The sequence below is a fragment of the Rousettus aegyptiacus genome, unplaced genomic scaffold (genome assembly GCF_014176215.1).
Source record: "Rousettus aegyptiacus isolate mRouAeg1 unplaced genomic scaffold, mRouAeg1.p scaffold_m13_p_16, whole genome shotgun sequence".
NCBI classification, from domain to species: domain Eukaryota; kingdom Metazoa; phylum Chordata; class Mammalia; order Chiroptera; family Pteropodidae; genus Rousettus; species Rousettus aegyptiacus.
The window spans coordinates 50855311-50873758 of NW_023416291.1; the positions used below are offsets into that span (position 1 = coordinate 50855311).

The 18448-nt window shown below is 41.3% G+C and overlaps 1 protein-coding gene across 3 annotated transcripts in view; it reads left to right on the forward strand.

Moving 5' to 3' along the window:
• The first annotated feature begins 1802 nt into the window (after window positions 1-1802).
• The window catches only part of CUNH4orf45 (chromosome unknown C4orf45 homolog), a 67132-nt gene continuing 50486 nt past the window's right edge, over window positions 1803-18448 (forward strand). For 2 of the 3 annotated variants that reach the window (XR_004954972.1, XM_016145630.2), the window contains exons 1-2: window positions 1803-6183; window positions 8866-9177. Coding sequence is in view for 2 of the 3 variants with exons in the window: in XM_016145630.2 (XP_016001116.2) it covers window positions 9114-9177 (64 nt within the window). In the remaining variant the exon portion in view is untranslated. The remainder of the gene's footprint in view (window positions 6184-8865; window positions 9178-18448) is intronic. The other variant, XM_016145633.2, reaches the window with a different exon arrangement.

The window sequence follows — 18448 nt, forward strand, 5'->3', positions numbered from 1 at the left end:
TTACTAAAACTGGTACCCTGTTATATAGCCACTTTGAGTTTAGGTTCTTGTAAGAAAATGCAAAGAAGAGCATATTCTTAGACGCGTCTTTCAGATTTTAAACAACAACCTCCAAAAAAAAAAAGCAGTGTTCTTATTTATTTAATCTTAAGGCTATCTGACTCTAGGCCGAAAGATTCAATTACTGTGTACAGTGATCCTTTTTCCTAATTCACACTTTTTCCCCCCTTTATGATTATTATCCTCCCACGGCCATGAATTTCATACATATTTATTAAAAATAGTATCTCATCTCCCTCTCATTCAATGCAGCGGGCTCACACCAGAGTTCGGTATTCAGACCTGTCTTCCCACTTCTCAAGCCTGATGGGGTTATCAGTATGCACAGTCAAAAATAAAAATAAAAATAAAAAAAGAACAGTGCCACCCGGGAAGAAGAATGACATCGAAATGCTGTCAGAATTCAGAGGTTTGATGAGTGCCAGCACCAACGTTATTTCCCTGCTTCCTCAAGTGGGTCCGAAAAGGCAGTACGGGGCCAGAGCCATATGCTGCCGCCGAGGGACCAACCATTAACAAGGCACGATTTTGAAAACGACGTCCAAGTTATGAGACGCGCTATGAAAAGATCACCTTATCTCTCCCGAGAAGCTTTAATTCTGGGAGCAAAAAGTAGTCTCTACCTCAAGGACCATTTCCTACCGGATCTCCTCCAATATAAAAAGTGCTTTTGTCTCTTCCGTGACCGCTACATATATATCGGTGATGAAATGCAGTGTGCCTTTGGGATCTCCGTGACATTCATGGAAGTCGAACCCTGCTTTTCTAGACAGACATAAAATTCATGTGACTTTCCACACTCGTTTTTAAGTAAATCCTGACCGATAGTCCCAGAAGAATCACAAAAATTCAGAACATTCTAATGAATAAATGCCTTCAAGAAAAGTTGACTGAAAATCCCAAATTGGGCTCAAACCAGCGATTGTGTTTAAAAATCGCTTGGTTGCCATTCCAGTCTTTAATCAATCTCTGAGAACCTGGATATCACCTGTATGTTTCAAGCTTCTTTCTGGCACCTTTTCAACAATTTTCAAAGCTATTTATTGGGCTACTTTCAGGAAATCAATAAAAATGTCTTATACTTTTGTGCATAGTGAAAAAACAGAAAAACAAAACCCTTAATTGGTCCAGTTGTGCCTTATTGCTTAAACAACAAAAAAAGCTAATCTGTGTTGAACGGAGAATCCATTGAAATGTGACAAATTGGTGTTACTTTATCTTTCTTGACAGTGATTTTTCAGGAATCCCTATTACGTATGTAAACTTACAATAGTCAGAAAGCTCTTTTATTTTCTTTCAGAGAAAAATCAGTGATAGCTAATTTCTTTATAGCTAGAGTATCTAACATAACCTTCAACAGGTGGCATCTTGATTTTCAATAACTCGAATCACGCATTTCAACCTAAACACTTAATGTTTTATATTCTAACGTTAAATATTTTTTTTTCGAAATCTTTGTAATATGGTCAATGACCTCGGATTTTAAAAATAATTATTAATGATCATTACAGGCAAATTTCTTTGACAATATCTTCAAAAGCAAACGGATAAGCATTTTCAATTCCTGGTCCTTTGTGTCCTGAATGTGGTGGCTGGGGTGGGGGACTGTGTCCCCTCCCCTGCTCCCCCCTCCCCCAGCGCTGTAGCCCGGTGGCTCACATCCACGTGGCTTTGGGCCAACAGAAATGCCTGCGGAAAGGAGAGCCTGTTCCCAGCAGAGGGCTGACCGCCTTTGTGAAAGACAGAAGACAAAGCCTGGTACAGCACACTTCTCTGGAACGTTTTCCAGGGAACTGCACAGTGTGAATGTCCTACGTGGGAAAACGGGCGTCCGGAGGGCCGCACAATGCCACATTTCACTGTCCTCACACTTGCCAGACATTCCAGCGCACTCTGCGGACCAGGGGGAAGACTGGCTTCCCCGAGAGAGGGTCACAGGCGCGGGGAGGCCGGCCTCCCGCCCCCTTCGTGGTCACACGGAAAGAAACGCTCAATTACTTCCCCCTGAAACAGAGGCCGAGTCTGTTCCCAGATGCCATGCTCTGGAGGAGGTGTAAGACTATCCCATGGTTGCCTGAACCGGTTCAGGTGGCGTCGAGGAGGGCCAAACTGCGCCTTTACGGACTACAGAAATCCCTTCCAGAGTGAACAAACACCTCGGAGGGAAGGTGAGCTCACCGACGCGTGAGTATCGCCTTCTGTAAACGCCGAGAGTTGGAGCCGCTGGACTTTATCTCTTTGCGCTTTTCTCTGTTAAGTGTGATTCCATTACGCGCTACCCTATCACGGTTCTCATGTTTGAAACCCCATCTTCCTCGGACATTTTCATTTACTGCAGATCATACGGAACCTCAGACACCTGAGGACAAAGTCACGGGACGCCCTGTAGCGGATCAGGATGCACTGTGCTTGGACACTGTCAACCTGGAGTTTCCAGCCTCCTGGTTTTTTTCCTTTTTTTCCCCTGCAGCTCTTGCTTGGTGGATGCAGGAAATTCTACTCACTGGGCTTTTCAGAGACCTAGGGGCATTCTGGTATTTTTCAGATCACCAAGAATCTGTTGTAATGTGACTTTGTGACACAAGGGATAAAGAGATCAAGATAGGTGACTGATGGAGACTCTGCGTTTCCCAAGAATGGATGATAAGCATTCGCAGATAAAAACGCCGTAATCAATCAAGAAATGGGACAAGGCAGGAATGAGAAGAATGCCTTTGAATTTCAAATCTAGTGTAAATTTTGCCCTTACCAAAACCAAAGGAAATCAGAGAGAGTTTTAAAAAATACACACTTAAGGAAGAAAAGTAGTGTTCAAATAGATGAGTAAATGATTAAATGGTTTTATACATTGAAAAAAAATCTATGGATGTATTTTTGTGGTTTTTTATTTCCTGTCAGGATTAAGTAACCTTCGGACTAAATTTATTTAGGAGTTGATGATTTACTTTGTCAATAAAAACAACCAACTTTTTATAGCTCTTGTTAAAATAACTTTAAAAATGCACGAGAATAGATGTTTGTTGTAGCAAAACCTGAATGATATTTTTAACTTTTTAAAAAGCTAGTGCCCGGAATAGCAGTGGTCTAACAGAACTGATAGAGTCAACGTCCCTAAAAGTGGAATACTCCTGAAGGACTCACAGACTACAAGAACGAAGGAATGAGATAATCAAACATCAAAAGTCTGGAAAACTTCCGACTTTCTATCCACCAACCTCACCCCACCCATTGCAATATATCAATCTCCCAGCAATGGATGGATGACATAGGAGTTGGTTTTGATGTCTAAGAGACGGAAGCAGCTCTATAAACAACTGAAAGTTCAAGAGTCAACACTCTTGATCTTAAAGTACCCCAGCTACACTAGTACCAAGGAGTGCTCATCGGCTACCTGTGACAGACAGCCTCTAAATAGGGCGCAAGGACACCTCCCTTCCTAGTATTCATATAATAGGGCATGGCGTAATGCCCGGCCCTTTAGTGTGGACTGGGTGTAGCGGCTCATTTCTAGCAAATAGAATTTGGCAGAGGGGATGAGGTGTCGCTTACAAAATCAGGTTACGGAATGGCTGTGGCTTCTGTCTTGGGGGTGGTGTTCTCCCCCACCGGCTCCATCTGAAGAAAATCGGTTGCTGTGTCGTGAGCTGCCCTGAGTTGTGAGGGGCACGCGACACAGCCCAGGAGCCCTCATGCAACCAGATCCTGCCGGCGACTGTGCGAGTCAGCTGAGAATCAGATCCTCTCCCACAGGGTCTTCACGTAAGACCTCAACCCCAGCCGACACAGAGGAGACCCAGAGACACAAAGCCGCACCCAGCTTCCTGACCCGCAGGAACTTTGAGCTAACAAATATCTGTTGTTTTAAGCCATTACATCTGGGGGTAAGTTGGGGGTTATACACCATTTTTGCTCACTTCCATCCTTCCGTCTTCTCCAATCCACCTTCTCATTTCCTACTTCTTGCCCTCTCTCTGTCAGTACCATTCCCCACTCCCGCATTCTTCTTTCTTTTTTTTGGGGGGGAACAATTTAAAAGCATCTCTATTTCACAGGCTTCTTTAGGCCATGCCCTCGGGGCTTCTCCGTTTCACCTTATGTGACCTAAAAATGATACGGTTTTATAACTAAGAGACACTCTAGCGCTAGCTGCTCCGAGAACAGTTTTCAGCTCGTATTAAGAAACGACGAGGCATCCAAAACAAACAATATACCTATGATTTCACCAACTTCACAACACCCTAGCTTTGGTACATTTTATAAAGTCGAGATGAAAAACCCTGACGATTAAGTAATCGAGTTCCTGATCACTTAAACTTTTTATAATAACGAAACTAACTATTTTCAAAGGTTTTCATGACTGTTGGCCTGCCGCGTGATTTGGATCGTTGCTACCTGTGCTCGTGAGATGTCTGCACTTGAGACCCTCAGGTTTTTCAGCCTTTTGGGCTCGGCTGTTACTTCAATATCCCACATCAAATGCCTCGCGCCACGCCGGTCCCCTGGATTGTGGGAAATCCTCTCCCGAGATCTTGAAGGAGACCCCGTAGGCTGGCACGCTCCCACGGACGGTGATACCGTCCTCTCTGGAATTACTCCCCAGGGCTAGTGGCCCCCTCGGCTGGCCTGGGCGAGGTGTTCTTCCTGCTCAGTGTCTCTCTACGACGAGCCCGGCCCTGCTTTCTTCAACCTCCCCCAAAAGCCAACAAAACGAGGCTGCCAAAGGGAATCACAACAAAGCACAGGATCGCAAATTAAAAGTAGACATTTCCTGAAACCAGACTGCTCCCGCTTCTCGGAGAAACGCAGCATGTAGAGAAGCCGTCGCCACCGTCTTCCTGGGGGTGCTGCGTGCCCCTCCCCCACTGCCCCCCCCAGGCTACTGAACCCTTCCCTTCCACTCTGCTATCTTCCCTCTAGTCCAACAGCGCTCAGACCCCTTCCCCACCGTGACTTTAATTTGCCTTAACACGGGGCATGTTAACTCGGTTTTATCTAAACGTCTCTCATCGAGACGTGGCGGTAGTGAGGAGGGGGGAGGGGTCTCAGCTTCTCCCACCCAAGAGGTCACAGCCCCGTTCGTGTGTCCTTCCCTAGATGGTGCCATCTTCCTCAGCTCAAACTGTTTCTAGCCATTTAAAATGACGCATTTAAGTGATGCATTAGAATTTAGTAGAAAGAGTAAGTGAAAACATCTCCATGAAATACATAAGAAGCTGTTCTCCTATTGAAATACTGCTGAATTTGCTTTAAAAAAATTTTTTTAAAGAAGCGGAGTTTTTTCTTAAGACTGGGACACTCATATTATAAGCCAGTGCATATTCTATTTCAAGTAAGAGATAACAGTCGTTCTTATGACTTTTTTTTTTAAATTATGAGACCCTCCTTAAATATCAACTTCCATGTATTTGAATGCTCATCCTATGGCTGGCCAAATCATGGGCAAATATTAAGAAGCTATGTCTTCTCTCTCAATGTCAAAGGTATACACCGGAATGAAACAGTTCGATGTAGAACTGCTGTAAATTACGCTTAGTCTCTAGAAAGCTACATGAAAATCAGATACCGAGCCTCAGACACTGGTTCGAAGGAAAAATTTTAGAAGAACTTCTGGGAGAATGCATATCATTCTAGAGACATTTAATCCCCCCACCCCCATAAGTGTAAATATTTATATTCCCTTACAAAAATACATTTCCTCAGAAAAGCAAGCAGGGTTGGTTCCTGGCTGTGCATGGGGAAACATTCCTTCTCTGCTTCTCTCCTCAGAGCTCACTGCGTCCAGTGTTTTCAAAGGGAGCTGGGAGTTTCTAGAGAAAATATCTTGAAGCATTTCTGGTGAACTGGATGAGGGACAGGAAAAAGGGTGTTGGGGGGAGAGAGAGCGCCAATAGAAGAAATTTTCCACAGGGAGATTTTTCCAGGCAGGAGGAAGAATTCATCCGGAGCAGAGGTTCAGTGTGGTGTGGTGCACTGGGTTCGACTCAACACCTGAGGACCTTGACTGTGCTACCTGCTACCTCCTACCTGGCCGGTAGTATGCTCGTGAAATCATCGAAACAGCTGTTCCTCAAAATTGTGTTGCCCTTTGGGGCCCAAGAAAACCTGTCAGCGTTCCTGTGAGAGGTAATCTCGTAGGGGGAAGAAACTCGCCTCCTTTCCCATCGCATCAAGGACTCTGAGTCACAGGGGTGGGACAGAGGACGGAATGGCAGCTAGCAGCCCAGTGGCAATCGGGGAACAGAGATGAGCAGACCTTCACTATGGCCAGTGGCCGGCGTGGAGAGACACTCCACTGGCTTAAGCAAAATGTGTTTGAGCAGCAGCCAAGTTAGAACTTCTCTCTGGGACAGCAGAGAGGAGGAAGTACGGGCATGTGGGGACCTCCAGGGATTCGTGCCCATGGAGGGAGAACAGGAGAAGTTTGGAAGGGGATTCATTTTCTGTGATTGCAAAGCTGGGTATTAAGCTAGGAAAATTGAGGACTGAATGGCACAGTTACCCCATTAGCATTCACAGGCTGGAAACTTGCAATGACATGCAGGGAAGAATTTTTAACCGTTGATCACTTCTTCATATGAGAGAATTTCATTCGTATTAAAAGTACTATTTTGACAAACGTGTTTGTCGGCAGTCAAACTTAGATTTCAGGTGCAATAACTCCAATAATTAACCAGAGTCGGGATTCCAAATTCTGCGTCCTGAATGGGCAATACAATGACATGGTGGCACTAAACTCCAGAACAGATCGGGAAGACGAATTCTGTCATAGCATCGTTATGAGGATAATTACAAAACTTCTGGTAAAGTGGTTAGGGCAGTAGTGTCTGACGCATAGTAAGCATCCAACCATCCAATCATCGTTTGTATCTCTTTTACATTCTTGAAATACATAACTTGAGGCTTGCCGAAATGTGAGAACGAGGTATTTTTGCAGGGCCAATCCGCAGGGCTCCGTGCTGTACTGTCAGAGTGGGTACCACCTCGGAAGTAGCTGTTTAGTTAGCAAAGTGAGACAATAGCCAAGATGTCCCTTCTGCTGAGCAGCACACCCCCGGGTTTCATGAGAGGAAGCTGCTATTGTTCCATAAACAATAGGGATTTTCTCGATCTGGTGGCCACTGGGAGACTGTCTCTAATCTCCTGTAATGAGTTCAGTAGCTGTCACACCATTTGATGATAATTTGGGATTAGTTTTAACTGCTCTATTAGCCTGGTGCGCAGTATATACGAATCCACACCTAGTTAACACCATCACTTCGTTTCTTGGCCTTGGCTTTCTTCCCTTCATTTTCTCTGTCTTGTCCTGTGGTACGACTGCTCGTCGGTCACCTGAGCTGGAAAACTGGGCTTCCGCTGACCCTTTGCGACCCTAAGGTGTCTCTTTATTTCCATCACCTCTGCCTTACTTCGGGTCCTTTTCTCCGCTTTCCTGAACCCCTTCGACAGGCGAAGCACTTCTGGGTGACACATTTGAGGACATGCGTCTGCGTCTATGCTGCGTGCTTGTGACAGGTCAGGCTTCCTGGAGGTTGGGGGACAAGATGGTGGTCTGGGATCTGCACCCGGGAACGGAAAGAGGCAGAAGCAGCAGGATTAGGCAGAGGAGGAACTGGACCTGGGGTGCGGGTCCCGCACAGCCCTGGCCCACCAGGTAAAAATTGTCCTGTGGCAGGCAGGAATGACTGGCTTTGTTTGATAGCCTCACCTCCCTCCGTCGCTTGGCAGAGGCCTCCCCTGCGAGGGCTTGACCTACGATGGAAGCAGGAGTTCTCTGCAGCCAAAGCAGACTCTGAAGCCGCTGACAGTCGAAGACTGTCTGCTGACGGCATTTCCGGCCGCTGGGACGCAGGCCTTTCCCCAAGGGGCTGGGGTTGCGCATCTCTCTTGCCCACCATGCTAGCAAACCTCTCCCTAGTTCATACAGAGCGTTTTGATTTTAATTTCTCTCAGCAAACAAAACGTATTACATTTTCACTAAAGACCCCCATACAGTTAGTGTTGTATTTGAAATTACTCTTAGAATTTACATTTCATGGATTACCAGGTGGCCAATATTCTATTTCTGGGCAGGCTACAAGTAGCTGTTCATTTATTCATCCCACAGACTTTTATCATATATGTATTGCATGGCAGTCTCTGGAAATCGAAATATGGATAACAATGCTTTTTTTTTTTTTTCATAAACTCCTGTGAGTTGGAGTCTAATGAGGAGGAAAATAAAATAGACAATTAAAACAAAATGGTAGGAGTTAAAAGGCCAGGATAAACGAGATGCTACAGAAGTTAAGGGGCATGAAGTAGAAAATGCTTAGCTGTGTCTGCAGGCGTCCTCCTGGAAGAGGGGGTGTGGGCTCCGGCTCTCGGAAGACAAGAAGTACATGCAGAGAAACGTGGTAGGAAGAGCGAACTGTATGTGTAGCGGCTCAGAAGAATTCAAGAGCATCACACGCTATGGGAATCATAAGCAGACTAATATGGCCACAGTACAGATTGTGTTTAAGAAGTATTGGAATAAGGGGCCGGGAAGAAATATATATACAACTATCTTATTCATTTATTAATATAATTTGTATTGTGTTTTATCTCCCCAATGTTTTTCAAATGCATTTAGCCATGGTTTGTGTGTGCGTGTGTGGGGGGGAGGGAGGGTTGTTTGTTTGTTCGTTTTTTGCAACAATGCACCACTACAGAACGTTGTTTGGGAAATGTTGTAGGAGTATTGACTGAGGCTGCCAGGTTTTCTGCGACCTGAGCCTGCTCTCAATCTCGTGCCTACACAGCTCTGTTCTGACTTGATCTTCACAGATAAGGAAGAGATATTATCGGATGCAATTCCCAGGCATGCTACAGCTGTATCTGTCTGTTCTTGGAGATTAGAATTCTGAACTCCATTGGAAGGAACTCCCTTCCTGCCTGTCACAAAGAGTCCTTGGCAACCACTGCGAGGAGAGTCAAGACCACAGACAGAGTCTTTGACTGTTTCTGGTACAGATAAATTGGTCTGAGGAAGAAGCTGAGGAAGTGAATTCGGCAGCTCAGGCGAGCCCTCAGCCATGGCATCTGTAGCGTATCGAGAGCCGATATCGACCACAGTGGGAAAACGGATGATCGTTACAGGTAAGAGGTTTTCTGGATGCTTTCGCCAGGGGATTAAGCTTCCTCTGTCCCTCGCCCATGCGATGCTCACCTATGATACTCACATATTGGTTTATTTGACACGACACTGTGCCTCTAATTATCCGCACCCGGTTTGAGCCTCGACACCATGCCACCATGTGACATCCAGTCCTCGCTCTATCTACGCTTACTTTCACAAAACCCTATTTTTATATGTTTTGTGTAAGAAGAACTACTTTGAGATTAATAACAAGTATACTTTGATCAAGTTTTAATTATTACCGATTGAAGCTCTTGTACTTTTATAAACTCGATCTGTTCGATTGATGGAAAATTGAGCAAGACGTGCGTTAAACCTGGTACAATTATCGGCTTGTATGTTGTTCCTTCGACTTGTTTTAAATGATTTGGGTTGTACGAGTATGTAGAATTATAATAAAATGTCATTAAGTGGACTATGACTAATTGTAATAAGTCTTAAGAAAAAATAAATTTCATCTTATTTCCTTTATATTTCGAAATAATGAACGTATTTTATAAGCATATCCCCTTGCTTATCTGTAAATTCCCACCCTAGTCATGAGCAATCTGGCCCCAACGATTCGCCATCTACTTACTTGTTGAAGTAGATGTGTACACAAGGATCGGAACTGTTAGCTCATACTCCATGGCAAAAACCTTTACCAACTGGAGTGCAATGCTTCCAGGCGGTTCCTTTTGCCTTAGACTTAGACTATGTCTTTCCAGAGTTACTCAGGGGAGCTCAAATTCCCCCCCGCTGCCTTCAGTGAGGTTTTCTCATACTTTCTTAGTACAGGTAGATTCTCTTGTCAGTCTGAATTCCTTCCTGGAGTCTCTTGAATGATTTTGCGTGTGTGTGTATGCGTGTACACATCAAGGTTTGCTCTTTGGGCTAAAAGTTTGGAGGTTTTGATAAATTCATAGGCTACACCTCCACCATGACGGTATCCTGAGGACAGCTTCCGCCACTCCAGAGACCCCCTGTGCTTCATCTACTCATTTCCCCTCTCTCTCTCCCCAAGCTCCTAGCCACACTGATCTTTCCACTGTCTCTATAGTTTTGCCTGAATGTCATAGAGCTGAAATCACTATGTAGGCTTTTCAGATTGGCTTCTTCCATTTGCCAATAGGCGTTTAAGGTTCCTCCATGTCTTTTTGCGGCTTCATAGCGCATTTCTTTTTATCACGGAGTAATATTTCATTGTATAGATATACCACAATTTGTTTTATCTAGTCACCTATTGAAAGACATCTTAATTGCTTGCAGTTTTTGGCAATTCTGAAAAAAAGCTTCTATAAATATTTGTGTGATGACTTTGTGTGGAGAGGTTTTCAAATCAATCTGGTAAATCCCCATGAATGCGATTGCTGAATCGCATGGTAAGACGATGTTTGGCTTTGTAAGACACTGCCCGAACGTCTTCCAAAGCTGCTGCCCCACTATGCGTTCCCACCAACAATGAGGGGAGAGTCCTTGTGGCTTTGCATCCTTGTCAGCATTTGGTATTATTTGTTTTTTTTTCTTTTTGTTTACTTTTACCCATTCTAATAGGTATGTAGTTACCTCTCGTTGTTGTTTTAATTCACAATTCCCTAATGAACAATAATCATATATTTATTTTTTCACCTGTATATCGTCTTTGGTGATAATAATGTTTCTCTATTTTCTAATTGTGTTTTTTGTTTTTTTTTTTTTTATTGTTGAGTTTTAAGAGTTCTGTGTATATTTTGGATACAAGTCCTTTCTCAGAGCAGCGTTTTGCAAATATTTTCTCTCAGTCTGTGACTTGTCTTTTTATCCTCTTAACAAAGTCTTTCCTAGAGCAGAAGTTTTTTAGTCTTCATAAAGCACAACTAATCAGTTTTTTCTTCCATAAATCATACTTTTCATGTTTATTTAAAAACTCATTACCAAACCAAAGGTCACTTAGATAGTTCTATGTTTTCATTGAGTTGTATGATCCATTTAGGGGTGATTTTTACACCTCAAGCTTTTCATTTCCATCAGCCGATAAGTGTCTTCTTTGTCTTAAGCTAGTTTGGGTTGTTTTCTGTCACTTGCAACTTTGCATTTAAACTGATACTTAAAATTTCTTCTAATTTACATTAGCGTATTCTTAGTATCATGCATTTATGTAGTTCGAATTCTTGTTACCTTTGATAGATTTTTGGTCTCTCATTATACTGATATAGAATATATTGATTATATTATATATTAATATTATACTTTGTTGATATATAATTAACTTCGCATTCTACTGTATTTCATTTAATTTCCAAATTTTCACTGTCATGATAAAGCTACAGGAATAGTTTTGCAATATATTATTTTTCTTTTTCTGTTACCTTCTTGTGGCATATTTACAAAGAGTGGACATACAGACGCATATTAATGCCATATACTTTAGAGGATTTACACAAATTTCGTGTAAAATATTATGAACAATGTATTTGTGTTTAAAGCCAGCAAATATTTTTAAAATCATTTTTGATTATTTTTAATAATTAGAGAGGCATACATTAATCTTTTTGGATGTAATCTTAAAGTTTCTATTATGACTACTTTTAGACATAACGTCAATAAAATTCCACTTATCTGTCAGCCGTATTCAACAATTATCAAAATTTTTCCACATTTGATTCACATATCTTTTTTTTATTTTGCTGAAATATTCTAGAGTGAATCCTAGATAGCGTATTATCTCACTCCTGTATGTGTCATTGTGCATCTCTAAAAAATATGAGCATATTCTTACATAATGACATTGCCATGATCACAACTGAAATAATTAACAATTTTCCTTTGGTATCATGTAGTAACTCACTCATAACAAAATTTCCCCAATTGTCTCTAACATGCATTTGTAGAGTTGATTGTGAGGTAAGTACCTAAACAAGGTTCATATATTGCATTTCACAGTGTTGTCTCTTTCAGTGTATTTTAATCTGTCTCTGTCTTCTTTCTTTCTTTTTTTTTCTTGCTCTTTACTTATTGCAGAAATTAGATCAGCTATCCAATAGAAAGGCCCCCTGCTCTGAATTCGTCTACAGCTTGCTCATTCATTATATCTTTTAACTTACTCCTCTATCCTCTGTATTTTCTGTAATCTGAATTTGGCTCTAGAAGCTTGATGACAGTCAGATTCAGCTCTTTTGGAAAGTTTATGTCTTGGATGCTGCTGTGGGCAACACAGGACACACTAATCTTTAAGCGTAACATAGCAAATTTGATTCCTATAAACTCATCACTTAGTACCTTTCTAACTTGTTGGGACTCAGACACCTTTCCTCTATATTTGGAACTGGTCGGCATCTGTTTTTAATGGAAAGCTCATGTTCTTATAAAAACACTGGCATAAATGGTTATACATCCTGGTCAGGCAAACGAAAATTGATTTAATCCATACCATACATCAAATGTTGTATAGCTGTAATAAAAACATAGAAAATATTTTGTCACTACTAAAAATTAATGTAAAACAAGATACAATAAAGATCATTTTTAAAAGTTATTTTGAATGCTGATATGTAAGAAAAACTAGCCAGACAGGACGACGAGAGACTAGCTGAGAAATTTTGTGGCAATTTTGAGGATGACTTCAGAGACTTTTAAGAGTTATTTGTAGGATTTTTATTGGTCTAATTTAATTTTTAAATCAAAATTCTCTTTCTTTGGCTACAAGTATAACATTACTCTTATACTTATCAATAGTTAGAGTTGTTTTAATTTTCATTTCTTTAATTTCTAGTGAGACTCCATTATTTTAGGAGATGATTTAAAGGGCATATTAGCATATCTTGACTACTTGACTAATTTGACCACTCATCAAATTTTATTTTTCTATTATCTATTTGATCTGGAACAAAATTTTACTGTGAGGGCCTCAGGACCTCAGGAGGGGTCCTCGTTGGGCTGGCCTGGCCTCCTCTCAGGCAATTTCTGTCAAATTTTAATAGTTTTCTTTTGTAAAATATATTTTTGATACTCAATTTTTCTCAAGTAGATTTTAAACCCAATTTAACAAATATAAATGGAATACTAAAAACTTCGCCATGAGATTTGGAGGAGACAAAAATGAACATGAATAAGATATTTCTTTCTTTGAGAAGCTTATAATCTGTTGTTTTGGTTGAAACATTATAGGCTATCTTGTTATCCTACTTGTTTAATATAAATATCTATCACAGCATAGTGTGGCATTGAAAGGAACCACACGTCCAGTTCCAAAGGCCTTGAGAAATCATGTAAAAGAAGTGGAAAAGGGAGAAAATCACCTCGTAATTTACTCCACAAGACTCAGCCATATTTTTGGCCTATTTTGTTTTTCCTATCATTTCTTTTCTTTTTGAATATTGTTATTAGAGCATCCTATGTTATAGACGATTCTGAGGACTTATTTTGTTTGCAATTAATAAAAGACAGAGACTTTTTTTGAAAAAAATGTTAGCGAGTCCAACTTTTTTAAAAGCTGGCACGTAGCATATACTTTATTAAGTACATTAATCTAGTGCTAAGCTTGACAACATTTTACAAAGTGAACACAACTATGTGTCTACTTTTCAGATCAAGACAATAAACATTTTCTTTATGCCCTTTTCCTGTTAACCTTCCCCAAAGTCAAACACCATTCTGATTTCTATGATCCATATTTTTGACAACTGTGAGTTTAATCTGATAGGGTAAATTATTCTCTGTATTTTTAAAACACTTTAGTTACTGGCTTATTTTGCTACATAAAATTTATTCTATCAATTTGCTATATTTTATTACATAACGGGGAAATTTTATAGTTGTTATTTTTTGTATTACAAAGATTTTACTGTGAAAATTAATATCATAGACATAATCAGAAAAAAGTGCTTAAAAGTATTTTAGAACATGGTTATGTATTTTTAAGATATCTGTTTATGTATAAATGACATAATTTATTTACCAAGTTCCAGATCCTATGCTGTTTTAAAGTTACGAAATTACATTTTTAAAATACACATTTTTTTTCCATTCAGATTTTTTCATGAATTTTCACTTGGTCCAAATCAAAGAGATAATTAATATGGGATATTAAATTAAATTAAAAAGGCATCATAACAGATCATCTAGTATAACCTACCATTTTACTGAGGTTTACAGAGCTAAGCGAGTTGCTTAGGGTCACGCAGCCTTGATCGGAAGGATGTAAGCTTGGGCCTTCCTGCTGTTTACATGATATGTTTATGTACATTGTATCCAGGAACCTGAGCAAATAAAAACATTAATATATTCAGTCAGCCATTATATATCCACTAGAAAATCTGCTCATGTAAACCAGAAATATTGCAGGATTCCATCTTATAAAGGAGTGTCCACAACATGGGATTTCTGTTAGGAATATATTGGAATTGGAAGTACTCTCTCGGAAATGGCCAAAAACTGATACGATGAATGAAAATAGGAGAAATACATAGATGGGAAAGTAATTTTGAAAAGCGTTGCTCCATTAGCCTGGGTTTCAGACCCATTTATTCATCTTCTCTTTCGCCCCATGAAACTGTCACACTAATAGTTACGTCTCGACTTCCATTATTTTAAAAATAGAAAATGACTTCACACTGAATTGCCAGTGATTTCCTGTTTGAAGAAAGAATAAAATCGTCCTAACTGTAAATTCAGCCTCAGTCTCACCGTTATAATTAATGAAGCAAACGTTTCGGATTTTTAACAACTGAATCGTGGCAACAGCTCGCACATTTTAATGGTAGTGACACATTCGGTCAGCTAATCTGCATTTTTTTTTTTTTCCTGTAACCGAAGACCATGACTAGTCTGAATCAAAATGTATTTACAAGTGACAGCAGTTCCAAACCTTAAATTGTTGATTATCTAGGTCATCACCAGTGTGATTTGCAGGAAAAAAAAAAAAAACATTAGTGTGTTGTCACCACTTTGAAAAGCTTCTAAACCGAGCTTTCAGAAGAGAGCTTCTAAGGGCAAGCTTGGTCTCATACTCTAGCTTTTCTGTTTTTGTTTTTCTTCGAACAATAAATACCTTTATTACGTTAACTAAGATGGGAAGGAGAAGAATTCATTTGCCTTTCCATGGTCTTGATTTAATTTTCCAAAGTTGATACCTTGTAGGTTACATTAATATTGCTTCTTTAAATCAGAGAGGAATGCTCAGGATTAAGCAAAAAGAGTTTTTTGTTGTTGTTGTTGTTGAAACAAGGTTTGGAAAAATTCTTCTGTTAAAGATTAGTTCATTCTTTACTGTGCGACCTCATAGCAAACAGAGAGAAGCGTGAAGATCTTGCTTCAGGAAACAAGGACTTGAACTTGGACATCAATCTTGGTCTTTCCTCCTAACCTTTGTGATCTCTGTTATCTCATCTGTAATTTGGGGATAATAGTACTTATTTCAGAAGGTTTCATATAACGATTTAGTGAAATGGAAGCGTCAGCGTATAATATAAATTTAATAACTTTTTTGCACTTTTTTTTTTTTTCTTAAGAAGTTGTACTATTCTTTTCTTGAGAAGCTGATTATCTGGAGGAGGCAGGCGCTGGGAGAGGACACAAAAATCATCTTAAAATCTTAGTTTTTCATAAGAAGCGAGCCAAGTACACTTTATTTTCCTAAGTCTGAGGGTACAGAGAAGTCGTCTAAGATGACCTCAACCAGTGGTTTTTAAACCGAAATGTGCATATCAATCACCTGGGGGAGTTTTGTTAAAACACAAGATGTTTCCTTTGGTCTGGAGTGGGGCGCCTGAGAATATGCATTTCTACCGAGTTCCCATGATGCCGTACTCTGTTCCAGGGGCCACCACACTCTGAGTAACGAGGAGCTAGTCACATCTGGTTCCACCACTTACTCACTATTGGGACCTTGGACAAGATCTTTACCTCTCTGTGCCTTAGTTATACCATCTGAAAAACAGCACTAAGACCCACCTCATAGGGTTTCTCGGGGTTTTAATGTACACGAATGACTTAGGACAGTGCCTGGCATGTGCTGAACACCATATGGGGACAACTATTGTCATCGGACATAGATTACCGGCAATTTAAGTCAACTGCTGGCTACCGGGCCCAGAGGATGACGTCATTTGTGACCCTAATAATTAGAGCCCACACAAAAGGTAGTTTTTTAACCTGCTGACTATTGGCCTTTTAAATGTTCTTGTAAATCTGATCTAAATGATACTGAAGAAAACAAGTTCCATTCAAAAGAGACTATGGTAGAAGGGACGTTTCGAAATATTACCCATAAACAGCACGGATTTACAGAATCGTGGCTGCTAACACGATACGGCAATCTACAGTCAGACACAATTGAAAGCTCTGCCCTGGGTGGGAAGTCCTTCGCCTCGGGCATCATGTTTGTGTGTTTGCCTCGAGTCCGTTCCCTGCAAGGAGAGGGGAGAGCGCACGCTGAGATCCCGCAAAGACACACTTTATCCTTGACACCCGCTGGGTACCGGCCGAGCCAATTTCACTCCCAGCGAGTGATAAAAAATAAAGTGCCTCCCTGTCTCGCTAACCCCCGTAGTGAGCCATTATCTCGGAACAGGGTGAAACCTTTCACAGAGCCTGTTAAAAAGTCCCTTTGTCTGCAGATATCGTCTTTAAGAAAAATACACTCCAGGAGAAGTCTGAAGCAGGTAGATTACCCATGCCTTTCAGGATAACAGCACTGAGAGAGACTTCGAATCATTTGTTTGGGGGCAGCACTAAAATAGAGGAGACACTATCTGGAAACTAGAGAATTTCAGGAGAGGCAGTTGGTGAAGGGGAAGGCGTAAGTGGACTGATTGATTGGTTCTGGTCTGTAATGGGCTGAACCAGACGGAAGTCACACAGAGACCTACCACTCCACTTCCAACCAGAGTCTGAGCAGAACAGTTTTCCTGGCAAGGACCTAGAACAGCCTTAGGAAATCTGGTGGAGGAAAGGGGAGATCTGGTTCATTTCTAAGCCTCATTCTTGGCAGTCAAGTGAACTGCCCTGGGGATGGAGGTGAGCACCGGAGGGCAGAGCCAGGAACCCTTCGCGGCTGGAGTCAAAGCAGCAGCTTCCAAGTTTCCTAAACAATGATCCAAACTCACCAGAATCGGGGGAGGGAGGTGGATGAGGGGGAAAAGAGGCAGCACGCGCCGTGGAACGCGAACCAAATCCAGTTTGGGGGTTCTTTGTCCCATTTTACTGCCAGCGATTACTAATATCTCCCGGAAGGGGTCTCCGAGCCAACTACGATCCCGGATCCACGGCCCTGGCTCTCGAAATTCTGCATGCGTGAGAACACTTATGGAGACTTGAAGAACACGGAATGCCCCAAACTCTGAGCGAGGTTTTTTCTGGGGCCCTGGAACCCGCAGGTTAAAACAGCAAACCAAGAAACCGTGATACAAGTCCACGCGACATGTCGTGGGAGACAGCAGAACTGGGGGTGACCGTGACCGTGGGCATTCTGCTCCTGGAGGCCCCTAGGTGCTCCCCAACTATGACTCTGTGAGGTCTGGCTTGCCCCGAGTCAGAAGATCAGACGTTTCGGATCACGGCCATCGATTTAAAAAAGTAATTCGAAAGCCGACGATTTTAAAAAGAGGTCGGAATCATTTGTATAATTCGAATTCATGCACGTTATATTGTTCTGTGAATGATGACATAAAAATGAAATATTTTTTTCAGCTCAATGAATTATGTCATTGATGACAGGATAATTAGGAATCTAAATGGTCAAAACTTATATAGACCAAGCTATCTGGAGTTAAAGGAAAGGCTAATGAATAAATGTTGATAGCATTCGGGTTAGATAAACTCTTCGTTCGTAGCAAGGAAATAATGCCTCCCACATTTCTTTCTATTAGAGATCTCCAGACTCTTCCAAACTTCAATTTATAAGCTAAGTAGTTATCATGACCCTCTTTTCACAAAATAGAACATGCTAGCCATGTGGGCTAAATAAAGAAATTAAAAAACAAACAAAAACAAACCTATGACTCTACAATCCTAGGAACCAACGTGGTGAATCTCATTCATTTCTTCTTCTGAGGCTCGTGCCGCCACTTAGAACACAGGACCCCCTGCTGAGCCACACTCAGCCCCCCCCATCACACCCCTCACAGGTTGTGCACATGCCTATGTGTGCATGCACACCTTTTGACACGTGGAAATGCCCTAAGGAATGTGTCAGCTCCTCTCGTCCGCAGGGATAGGAAAAAAACAAACAAACAAACCAAGAACTGTCAATTCTAGACCTGAGGGATTTCTCTT